A 12513-nucleotide genomic window follows, 5' to 3' on the forward strand; every position below is an offset into this window, starting at 1 on the left:
AATAAGTCATCCATATAGATAGACGTGTGAAATGAGCACATGTCTCCCCTGCGTGACCCTCATGATTCCCTACCTGTTGCAAATAAAATTTTCGAATAGAAGGTCAATAACAATGAACTTTTAACGTTTAAAAATAGTGTCAATGTTGCCAGCTTACTTTCATTATCTCTCCTTGAACTAAAAATAAGGCTGCTTGTCCATATACTGTGCTGACGTTTTTTTAACCTACTATATACTGACATACAGATAAAAAATGCCATCAACTCATGGGTTGAGTGCTAGGAATATTTATTCCTGTTATTTTTGCAAATGCTGACATTCAAAAGACAGCAATCTGTTTTTTAAAGTACAAATGAAATATACCAAGTCCATTGTTTTTCCATTTAACGTATATTTAACATGGTATTTAAATATATAAAAGTAGGTTAACATACAATGCTGCTTTTAGGACCAAGTTATAAAGTACGAGTTGACAGGAATTAAGCTGTGAATGGACATCTGCAAAACGTAGACCAACACTGATCCTTTAGTTTGCACGTGACGCACGTGTGTCGCAATGGACATGCGCTGAGTGTCAACGCTAAGAGTCAACACTGCTTTTGAAACATTCGAGGTCGAAAATGTCTGTGGACCATCATTTCTATCAATCAATTACAGATTTTGCATTTTGAAGTCGAGATTCCATTCCTTGTTTGCGTGTGGACAAGCGATGCGTGGCTTGGTGGAAACTGATGGAAGCGTGCAGCGGCACGGTGTTTCAGTCTGTGATTAGCAGGGGTACCTAATAAACCCTAGGGACAAAAGGTGCAAAGAAAGATAACTACTGGAATCGTTTAGATTTGCATATATACTGATGTACATTTTTTTAATATAATTTCTTTTTTTTGTATTTACGTCCTTTAAGACATGTGGTGTCAAAAGTCAGTTCACAAATTCAGTATCGTGTGTGTTCACCATTGGCGTTGATGCAGGCTTGACAACGATGACGCATAGACGACACCAACGATTGAAGAAAACTTGGGGAATGTTGTTCCATGTCTGAACCAACGCTTGTCCCAATTCAGCTAACATCAATGGCTTGGCGTAAAAAACGTCGCTCCATTTCATCCCAAGCGTGCTCCATAGGGGACTGGTCTGGAGAAACAGCTGGTACGGGGGTGTTCTGTTGTCTCAGGAAATCTGTCATAACACGGGCGACAAGTGGACGGGCATTATCTTGCTGAAGCGTGAAGTTACGTCTCTGTCTTTGAATGAACGGCTGTACATGAGACCCAATGATTCATACCCTGTCTCGCAAACCTGTCACATTGCTATTGACAATGACAAGTTGTGTCCCACCATGAGATATGATGTTCCCCCATACCATAACGCTAGCGCCACAAAATTGTCGATGTTCAACAACGCACGCATCAGCATACTGTTCACCTCGCCGTCTTTACACCCTTGCCCTGCCGCCCTGCCATCGGAGCTGTCCAAATGAATCTCGACTCATCACTGAACAAAACACCATCCCAATTTTCTCTTCTGTTGGAGCAAAATTGGACGTATTGCAGTTGTGTATCGATGTTGTGTTCTGTACAGTCCTGGAGCTGATTAGACGTAAGACAGGTATGGTCCAAGCAGTCAAACTGGCAGTCTGGAATCGATTCCTTAGATGGGTCAGCCAAATGTGTTTGTCTTGCTGACGTGACGTCAGGCGTGGACGGCCGGTCCCAGGCAAATCTCTCGTGCTCCCATTATGTTGAAAACGTCTCCATAGAGATGAGATCGTGTTTCGATGGACACCAAAATGTCTGGCCACGTCATTATGGGTTAATCCAGTCTCCAGCATACCCACGGCGTAGATTTTCTGTAAGCCGTGGCATGACGCACGCGTATGTTAAATTAACGTGTTTTCCACAACATTTAGAGGCTGGAGAATAATCAACCGTTCTTCAGTTGTCAATATCAGATGTGTAAACTTCAGATTTCAAAAAGCATGCACAAGAGAGTAAGTTCATTGTGCACAAAGTGAACGTGCCACGCGCGATACGTGACATCACATATCATGCAAAGTGCTTTGCTGCATGTTTATTTAGGGATATTATTATTTCATGCAGGTTTATGTTATGTAGAGTTAATTGTTTCCGTTAGTATATGTGCTCCGCGACCATACGTTGGACCGGCCCTAGTCGTGAGATAGCCAACAGACATCAAAGGTGTCTCTGCGCATGTGTTACGGTTCCAGATGACTTCCGCTTTACTTTGCAGTCTCGTGATATGCGTGGTCATGTCTGGTGGCATTAAGGAAACTTTTGGCCAATGTCAACCTGCAACTTTATGACTGATTTTGAGGCGAGTCGGTAATAGTGTTGGGTGTCATCGCTATGACTGAGCAAACCCTTCTCCACAACGAAGGGTTTCAACATAAGCTTCAAGTATATCGATGAACTGTTATTGCTAAATCAAAAACCAATTCACTTGTACTGACTGACCCAAAGTTACAGCCAACGTATAAATTATCGTAATAGCACTTCAATAACAATCCTGTCACTGACAACGAACATCACCACCTAGGTGACAAGGTCAAGTGTTAACATACACCATTTCCTCCGAGCACACATGTACAAATGTACATGTACATGTATATACGTGTGTGTGTTTAGATATCTACGCCTCATGCATGATGTACATCTATCACCACGTGCCACCCAGAGACCTGTATTTAAACACTACAACCTCTGTTCACCTGAAGGTGAGTAAGAATATATTTCGAAAAGCCTTGTCCCTTACAATACCGAAGTTGACCCATTTCCTGTGTATCAGTTCGAAATACCATTCAAACATTCGTTTACATGAACTCAACACGAAACAACTGACAGGTCCTTCGATATCATCTGTAACTTCACAGGAAGTACATCCTCATTTCAGCCTTGAATGCTCATTAGGACTTGTGTTTGGAGGTAATAGGAGTATTGTAAGGTTCCATTTGACTCGGGCCTTTTGACTTATACCTATGTAGCGATACCAGCCTTTTCGTTTAATGGTACGAGCTCAAGGCAAATGTTTCCTTGATGGTGTGAATAAAATAACCTAACCGTGGTAATTCTAACGTTGTTCAAAGAGGGGTAAGAAAATATGGAAACAATATTCATCGTCATGAAGGATCGCTATGTCCTCCTCTTTACAGGACGTTTCATGGGCTGCATTGTATTCAAAGCATCTGATAAGGAATAATTTTACGCCTATATAAAACATAATAGGCAAACTTGTTATAGACCGTAACTACGAATGTACATAACTGCACTCATATATATGCATCTCTAAATACCATGCGACTGTTGATGCCTAGCCATCAATGCAGCGCAATATTAAGCTGATATTCCATCAACAGAAGAAGAGTTGCAAAGGGAGAAAATGCCTCCATGAACGTTACCCGAAATGTATTCAGTCGAACGTTAATCAAAGAGCGTTAATGTAAAGGATTTCGCATGGAATTTCTATTTCGTAATCTTTCGTTAGTGTTTTGTTTGAATGACTTAGGCTCCTAAATATTCCGTTGTGTGGAATAGTTTGTTGTTTGTGTTGAAACTGGTATGTGCGCTACCGTATTTCTTTCAACGTTGTTTTCACTCAAATCGAAACTGGTGGGACCAACACCTCATTACCAACAGCAACCGAGACCAGATACACAATAATGACGTCTTGAGAGGCGCCTTATTTGGCTGAGAATGGACACATATATGATAAATGAGATGCTTCGACACTTTTAAAGTAATATTTCTTTTAGTGTGACTATGATGTTTTCGCGAGGAGCTTTAACAGTGACTGGTATAATTGGTCCATACGCAAAAAGTATCTGCCAATAGCCATCAAAGCTTTAATCATGTTTCAAGTATATAACCGGTAGATCTGGGCTAATATATTTATTTCTATTTCCGGCTACGTTAACGAGAAACTACACGGTAATATTGATCTCTGAACATAAAACAATGCCCAGCATACCAGGAAACACAGATTAAATAGAAGATCATCATGTCTAGTGATGTTGTTCTGCACATTTCACATCTTTATTGACCATGCTTGGAACCAGCCTTTCGTTCACCTGAAGGAATAGCTTGATAGGCAGTCGTAATTGAGACACAAAAGAAAAATACATGCGATCAAAAGACAATTGCATTTTTCGCAATGGTCTCACGAGAGCATGATTTTTCCAAACTTACAGTATACTTAAACAAACACGTTTATCCTCAAATATCACTGCGTGTTTCCTTTCTCTGAAATCCACAATCCAGGTGACGTAATACTGGTTCTTATTTTCATGGCTGATCTTATCACCTAAAATGTTTGTAATACCGCGACGCATTATCCCGTATCTTTTCATCCTATAACGGCATATCCTCTGGGAACATTCGACATCATATTTTCCATTGCCTATCTATGTTATCAATGGTAAACTTTCTCCGCACATTATGCATTTGGTTTGAAGGCTATTCTGGCGTCGCATAATTTCTGATCGTGTCTATCATAATTAACATACAATACACTGGGTGTTTGCACTAAAGTAACCTTTTTTCAGCAGAGGTAAAATACTCGTAGACCGGTACTCATACTTTCCCTGATATATAGTAACTAAGATTATAATTCCTGGACATTTGGATCTTTCCAGCAGACCTGGGAAATCACCAAGGTAACATAACTATGCTTCAGTGCTAAAATTCACCACTTACATAATCAAATCCCTGCAAGGTAAAAATGCAACTCCACTAAGAGGTAGGAATGTTTGCATCTATTTGTGATTGTTTTCCCGAGTTCTATCCATCATTTTCATTAAAGTGATATGTATTTGAAAATAAGATCTTTTTAATTTTAGATATATATTTTAAACCCCATCTTATGCGGATTAAATATATTTTGATTAATAACTCCATACGCATATCCCCTTATTTTCCATGTAAAACCATGGACATGAACGAGGAGAGTTCTATGAATATACAACTTCTTTAATATAATAGACTCCCTCGTTGTTCATCACACCAATTTCTAAATGCCACTCGAACAAGTTATCCGCCGTCTTCATGGAGACGTGGAAGTTTCGCTTGATAACGGTGTTAGTAGCGCTCTACACTGAAACGTCGCTCATATTATATTAAAGAAGTTGTATATCCATAGAACTCTCCTCGTTGTTCATGGACATCTTACTCGAAGTTCGAATCATGTCAAGATATGTATTAAAAGTAAGGCAACATATTCATTTGATAACCTAGAAAGTATGTTCGATATTCCTTATGGCTGAAGATTTCCCACTGTCTGGACATGCCGACCCTGATGAAAAATTTTCATGCACCCAGGAACAAATTCTTTGATAAATAGGTGCGAGCAATTAAAATACGTCCAAGGAAGGATTCAAGGATACAAAATTGATAGTTTTGCAATACTCTTTATTATTGAAGGTGTCCAACAACCAATGCGACAGAGCTAACATGACCTCCATTTCCTCCCAGGGACATACCGATTGTATTGGAAGAATGAACTCTATTTGCAGGCACTGAGAATTCCCACAATTCCCACTTGGTCGGGGCGTTGTTCTTGTCTGAATCATACAGGTTGTAGTTGGATGACAATGTATACCCATTAAACGTTACAGTGGGTTTTCCGTTTGCGCTCTTGCTTCTGCTTACACCGATCCTAAGACGTGCAGTATGGAAGCCGGATCCCGGTACCTGAATTGTGGTTTGCGCATGTCCGTTACTAATAGGGATTACCATATTCTTTCCATAGTAGGTATTTTCACTATTAGTCTTGACGCCTCCAAAGTTGTAGTTGGTGCCGAACTTGTAGTAACAGACACCCTCTCCTGGGAGACCGACTTTCCCATTGTTCTTGCTGGTGTCAAAGTGGACGTTCCAGTGCATGACAGGTTTGCCATTCTGGTACTGAAGGCAAGTAGACACACCTGTTGTTGGGTGGATCCAGCCGTTGTGGAAGTCCAGCTTTACATTCTGCCATTGCTTTCCGTAGTTATAAAGGAGTACCATAACATCTTTGTTATTTGGGTTTGCGAGGGCAAGAGGTGAAACTACTCTCTCCCCTCCCGTGTACGCACTTTCAAATCTAAGAAACTTCTGATCGTAGTACAGATTTTGAAAGAAACGGAAGTAGTTTGCAAGTGCTGTTTCATGCCCATCCTTCGTGAACAGGGACCAGTTGAGACTATTATGACCTGGATATTGCTCATTGGCCAGAAGGAAAACGATTGCTCTTTCCATAAACTCTCTCAGGTTCAGATAAGTAAACATTTGTCCAAATCCTAGGTACAAAGTGCCAAAATCTACAATTCCCGAATGGGCTTCCTGACTGATTCCATGAACTCCGCCTCTGCCAAACTCGCTGATAATTAAAGGAACATTCTTTCCTTTCTTTATATGAGAATAGTTCTCTATCATGTCAATGAAGGCAACCAGACGTGCTTCGTTGAAGCCTTCAAAGTTATGACTACCACCCGATACATTGATATCGTTGTAAGCATGGAAGGAAAAGAAGTCCATGTGATCTAGAGACATGTCCATAAACTGTTTCTGTTCTCTCCCACGCATGGAAATTATTAGCATCTGTTCTGACTGTATAGCCAGTATAGGTTGGACCTCCCACCTTGATGCCAAATCTTGATTTGAGCTTTTGAGCGACAGTTTTGTGGAAGTTTCTGACAGTCCCTGCGTCCAGAGCCTGCCACGAAGCGTCTGGTTCGTTTATGACTTCAAAATAAGCTGGTAGGTGTCCTCCGGAGTAATCCTTGGCACCCTGAACCATGAGAGACACGAACTCTGCAGCAGCGTCTACGTTATTAGGAAACTTGCCTCCATGATGCGACTTGTCGATCCAGTTTGGCCAGCTGAGACCTAAGAAATATAATATTCCCCAAATAACTCAACGCCATTCAAAGAAGATAATACATATGATAGTTCATTTAGTGCCAGTCACATCCCGTTCATGGCAGTAAAGCTACCAGTTATGGATATTATTGTAAGCGCTTGACATTGCGCTGTTCTGTTACACAGGCTGAAATTTATTCTAAAAATGTTTTTGCCTTTGTTGTATATTCGGCCTATTGGGGACAGAGCAAAGCGCAAAACTCTAGAGCACACAAATGTGTGTCTAATTCCTCCTTCTTGGAACAAATTCAATAAATAAGAGTAACACAACTGACGCTTTGTGGAACACCATCATAACCATAGAAAATAACACAATCGACTTTGCATCCGTAAATCACTGAAGCCAACCACCAACATACTACTATATATATCCAGGTCCTTATGTTCCTCCAAACGACTGAATTGCACTTTGCACACAAAATAGTTCTGTACAGTAGTGTCTGTTTCCATTGGTTCGAGAAACTACCATAGAAACTACCTTCATTGATATGTGGTCAAATTACGTACCATTAATTACCCATATAATATTCTTGATGCCATTTCCAAAATTATGAACTTGCTCCATGTACTTGCTAAAGGTGTCCCTCTGTAGGGTGTGATCTTGTAAGTAGTGGGTGTCTGGGTAACCATGGTGACTTGAACTTTGGTGCCACTGTTATGTCCATAAATATTTGTGAGAAAATCAATCAAAGAGATTAAAAGAAGCAAGGATTACTGAATGGATGTGCCATTTTAAACCCCACTGTAAGAATTTATAATTCTGTAAGTGACCAGTTTCAAACCAATTATAGTTTTATTCAATATCAATTGGAATATTCACATGTCTTCAGGTATATTGTTGCATCACTTACAAAAGCCATGAAATTTGTTCTAAATGTAAAGACATGGTGTTGCATATTCAGAACGATTAATTATATAATTGAAAATTGAAATATGGATTGAGGTGGTGGGCAAGCTTGAGGTGCCGGGATCGAGCCCACCTGTGACCGGGTGTAAACCTTGGAGGTGCAGACTCTTTCAGTTTTGTCACAACCCTTAGTGTACAGTACACAACCAAGTGTACTTAAAAGAACCCACGCATCCGTTGGTATATGACCAGATGGTGGGCCACATGAATACGTGCAAACACCTAGTTGAAGGTACAGCAACGTGCAGTAAACATGGGCAAAGTACTGTGACTATGTGTCCCAGTCCACCCAGCTGTGAATTGCTATCTCGTAAGGATGGGAAAGCCACATTTACTCGGTGCGCCTAGTGGCTGCAAGAGTTGTATGCTCCCCCCAGGAGTTGGGACTGATAATACGAAGTGCCGTTAAGACTGACATCTTATGATCGAGGGAAAAACAAAGCGCCTGTGAGCAGCCTAGCTGGAACTCTGCGCTATAAAAATAGATCATAGTATAAGTCTTACTGACGATAGACTATGCATTGGGTTATCAGTAGAGTAGGTGCAACATCATAATGTCAGACATTCTAACTGGAACAATAATTTGGTGGGGTTCAAACCAGTGAGGTGTTTAGGTTTCAAAACGCTGAAATGAATTTGCCTCTCGTATGATAACATCTGTACCTGGTATGTTTAGTGCAAAATGAATGTATAGCCATATGCTAGCATCGAACTCGATGGTACGATTCCTACTATGGCATGAGCAAGTATTTATGAACGACTATGAATTAGTTAGCAGAACTATGACTGTATCCCCGGTAGTACCCGTCACAAACACATGCAGTGGCAAATACGTTGTTCACCGGAAATCATCATGGGAATTGCATCGGGCATCATTTTGGCCATTGATGCGTCCCATTTGGAAATGTCCTCCATATGCTATGTCTTGACATTAGAACTTTCCTGAGGCTGAGGATGTTGTAACCTTGTTGTTCCATCTGTCCACTTCATAATGGACTCGTCCACCCTGGGAGAGCCACTCATTGTAGATGGTGACTGTGGTGTCGGAGATCACCTCCGCACACAGGAAGACTGTAATGAAGGCTATCGCTGGCAGCATGGCTATACAGGATTCTACGAGATGTGACCTGTTTATATATTGCAGGCATATGTGTGAAAATGACACATGTTAAGCACACCTTAACACTTATAAAAATAGAATAAGTCATCCATATAGATAGACGGTGTGAAATGAGCACATGTCTCCCCTGCGTGACCCTCATGATTCCCTACCTGTTGCAAATAAAATTTTCGAATAGAAGGTCAATAACAATGAACTTTTAACGTTTAAAAATAGTGTCAATGTTGCCAGCTTACTTTCATTATCTCTCCTTGAACTAAAAAAATAAGGCTGCTTGTCCATATACTGTGCTGACGTTTTTAACCTATATACTGACATACAGATAAAATGCCATCATCAACTCATGGGTTGAGTGCTAGGAATATTTATCCCTGTTATTTTTGCAAATGCTGACATTCAAAAGACAGCAATCTATTTTTAAAGTACAAATGAAATATATCAAGTCCATTGTTTTTCCATTTAACGCATATTTAACATGGTATTTAAATATATAAAAGTAGGTTAACATACAATGCTGCTTTAGGACCAAGTTATAAAGTACGAGTTGACAGGAATTAAGCTGTGAATGGACATCTGCAAAACGTAGACCAACACTGATCCTTTAGTTTGCACGTGACGCACGTGTGTCACAATGGACATGCGCTGAGTGTCAACGCTAAGAGTCAACACTGCTTTTGAAACATTCGAGGTCGAAAATGTCTGTGGACCATCATTTCTATCAATCAATTACAGATTTTGCAGTTTGAAGTCGAGATTCCATTCCTTGTTTGCGTGTGGACAAGCGATGCGTGGCTTGGTGGGAACTGATGGAAGCGTGCAGTGGCACGGTGTTTCAGTCTGTGATTAGCAGCCCATAGAACGGGTACCTAATAAACCCTAAACGTTGACGGTCGACTCGTCAATCAAATTGCTGTAAACTGCCATCAAGCTAGTCCAGTAGGACTCGTCTACATGCTGCTAATCTATAGTACTGGAATAAAGTAACTGCATTATTTGATGTTATGCAAATTTTTATGCAAAAAGATAGTAACATGGTTTGTGGTGTTTTCCTTAATCACTGTTTAGCTGTTGACAGGATAATATCGAATTCTGTATGATTTTACACTAGGCGCGTCCTTTAGTTTACACATAGTTTATTCACAAAGTGAAAAGGATCACTGACAACTTATAAAACCCTCTCCAAAGATATTTACAATAATTAATTACATCACAAGCAATTATTAGAAACAGAGACAGAGGAAAAGTGAAAGTTCAGGGAAATGTTATTATACAAAGGTGCATAGAAAGAAGACTGATGTACAGGTCTTAATATAATTTTTTTATTTGGCACGTTGTTTGGTGGCACGTCCATGTGGTGTCAGAAGTCAGTTCACAAATTCGGTATCGTGTGTGTTCACCATTGGCGACACTAACGATTGAAGAAATCTTGGGGAATGTTGTTCCATGTCTGAACCAACGCTTGTCCCAATTCAGCTATCATCAATGGCTTGGCGTAAAAACGTTGCTCCATTTCATCCCAAGCGTGCTCGATAGGGGACTGGGGCGGTGGGGTAGCCTAGTGGTTGAAGCGTTGGCTCGTCACGCCGAAGACCGGGTTCGATTCCCCACATGGGCACAATGTGTTAAGCCCATTTCTGGTGTCCCCGCCGTGATATTGCTGGAAAATTGCTAAAAGCGGCGTACAACTAAACTCAGTCAGTCAGTCGATAGGGGACTGGTCCGGAGAAGCAGCTGGTCAGAGGAGTACGGGGATGTTCTGTTGTCTCAGGAAATCTGTCACAACACAGGCGACAATTGGACGGGCATTATCTTGCTGAAGCGTGAAGTTACGTCTCTGTCTTTGAATGAACGGCTGTACATGAGACCCAATGATTCATAACCTGTCTCGCAAACCTGTCACATTGCTATTGACAATGACAAGTTGTGTCCCACCATGAGATATGATGTTGTCCCATACCATAACGCTAGCGCCACCAAATTGTCGACGTTCAACAACGCACGCATCAAGATACTGTTCACCTCGCCGTCTTTACACCCTTGCCCTGCCGCCCTGCCATCGGAGCTGTCCAAATGAATCTCGACTCATCAGTGAACAAAACACCATCCCAATTTTCTCTTCTGTTGGAGCAAAATTGGACGTATTGCAGTTGTGTATCGATGTTGTGTTCTGTACAGTCCTGGAGCTGATTAGACGTAAGACAGGTATGGTCCGAGCAGTCAAAATAGTTGAATGGAATCGATTCCTTAGATGGGTCAGCCAAATGTGGTTGTCCTGCTGACGTGACGTCTCCATAGAGATGAGATCGTGTTTCGATGGACACCAAAATGTCTGGCCACGTCATTTTGGGTTAATCCAGTCTCCAGCATACCCACGGCGTAGATTTTCTGTAAGCCGTGGCATGACGCACGCGCATGTTAGATTGAAATTAACGTGTTTTCCACAACATTTAGAGGCTGGAGAAATATCAACCGTTCTTCAATTGTCAATATCAGATGTGCGAACTTTAGATTTCAAAAAGCATGCACAAGTGAGTAAGTTCATTGTGCACAAAGTGCACGTGCCACGCGCGATACGTGACGTCACATATCATGCAAAGTGCTTTGCTGCATGTTTATTTAGGGATATTATTATTTCATGCAGTTTTATGTTATGTAGAGTTAATTGTTTCCGTTAGTATATGTGCTCCGCGACCATATCTTGGATCGGACCTAGTCGTCAGATAGCCAACAGACATCAAAGGTGTCTCTGGTCACGTGTCACGGTTCCAGATGACTTCCGCTTTACTTTGCACTCTCGTGATAGGCATGTCATGTCTGGTGGTATTTAGGAAACTTTGGGCCAATGTCAACCTGCAACTTTATGACTGATTTTGAGGCGAGTCGGTAATAGCGTTGGGTGTCACCGCTATGACTGAGCAAACCCTCTCCACAACGAAGGGTTTCAACATAAGCTTCAATTATATCGATGAACCGTTATTGCTAAATCAAAACCAATTCACTTGTACTGACTGACCCAAAGTTACAGCCAACGTTTAAATTATCGCAATAGCACTTCCATAACACTCCTGTCACTGACAACGAACATCACCACCTAGGTGACAAGGTCAAGTGTTAACATACACCATTTCCTCCGGGCACACATGTACATGTATATACTTGTGTGTGTTTAGATATCTACGCCTCATGCATGATGTACATCCATCACCACGTGCCCCAGAGACCTGGATTTAAACACTACAACCTCTGTTCACCTGAAGGTGAGTAAGACTATATTTCGAAAAGCCTTGTCCCTTACAATACCGAAGTTGACCCATTTCCTGTGTATCAGTTCGAAATACCATTCAAACATTCGTTTACATGAAATCGACACGAAACAACTGACAGGTCCTTCGATATCATCTGTAACTTCACAGGAAATACGTCCTCATTTCAGCCTTGAATGCTCATTAGGACTTGTGTTTGGAGGTAATAGGAATGGTTTAATGGTACGAGCTCAAGGCAAATGTTTCCTTGATGGTGTGAATAAAATAACCTAACCTTGGTAATTCTAACGTTGTTCAAAGAAGGGTAAGAAA

General features: G+C 41.1%; 1 protein-coding gene across 1 annotated transcript; it reads right to left on the reverse strand.

Moving 5' to 3' along the window:
* Window positions 1-5423: 5423 nt before the first annotated feature.
* LOC124273243 (beta-porphyranase A-like) lies at window positions 5424-6542 on the reverse strand. Its single transcript, XM_046708459.1, has one exon. It carries the CDS (start codon window positions 6540-6542, stop codon window positions 5424-5426), a length of 1119 nt encoding a protein of 372 aa, XP_046564415.1.
* Window positions 6543-12513: the final 5971 nt, after the last annotated feature.

The sequence above is a fragment of the Haliotis rubra genome, unplaced genomic scaffold, assembly GCF_003918875.1.
Source record: "Haliotis rubra isolate DU_JTF1 unplaced genomic scaffold, ASM391887v1 Scf1784, whole genome shotgun sequence".
NCBI classification, from domain to species: domain Eukaryota; kingdom Metazoa; phylum Mollusca; class Gastropoda; order Lepetellida; family Haliotidae; genus Haliotis; species Haliotis rubra.

Excerpts from the sequence above, each read along its gene's own strand:
- LOC124273243 (XM_046708459.1), bottom strand. The coding sequence starts at position 6,542 with ATGTCTCTAGATCACATGGACTTCTTTTCCTTCCATGCTTACAACGAT.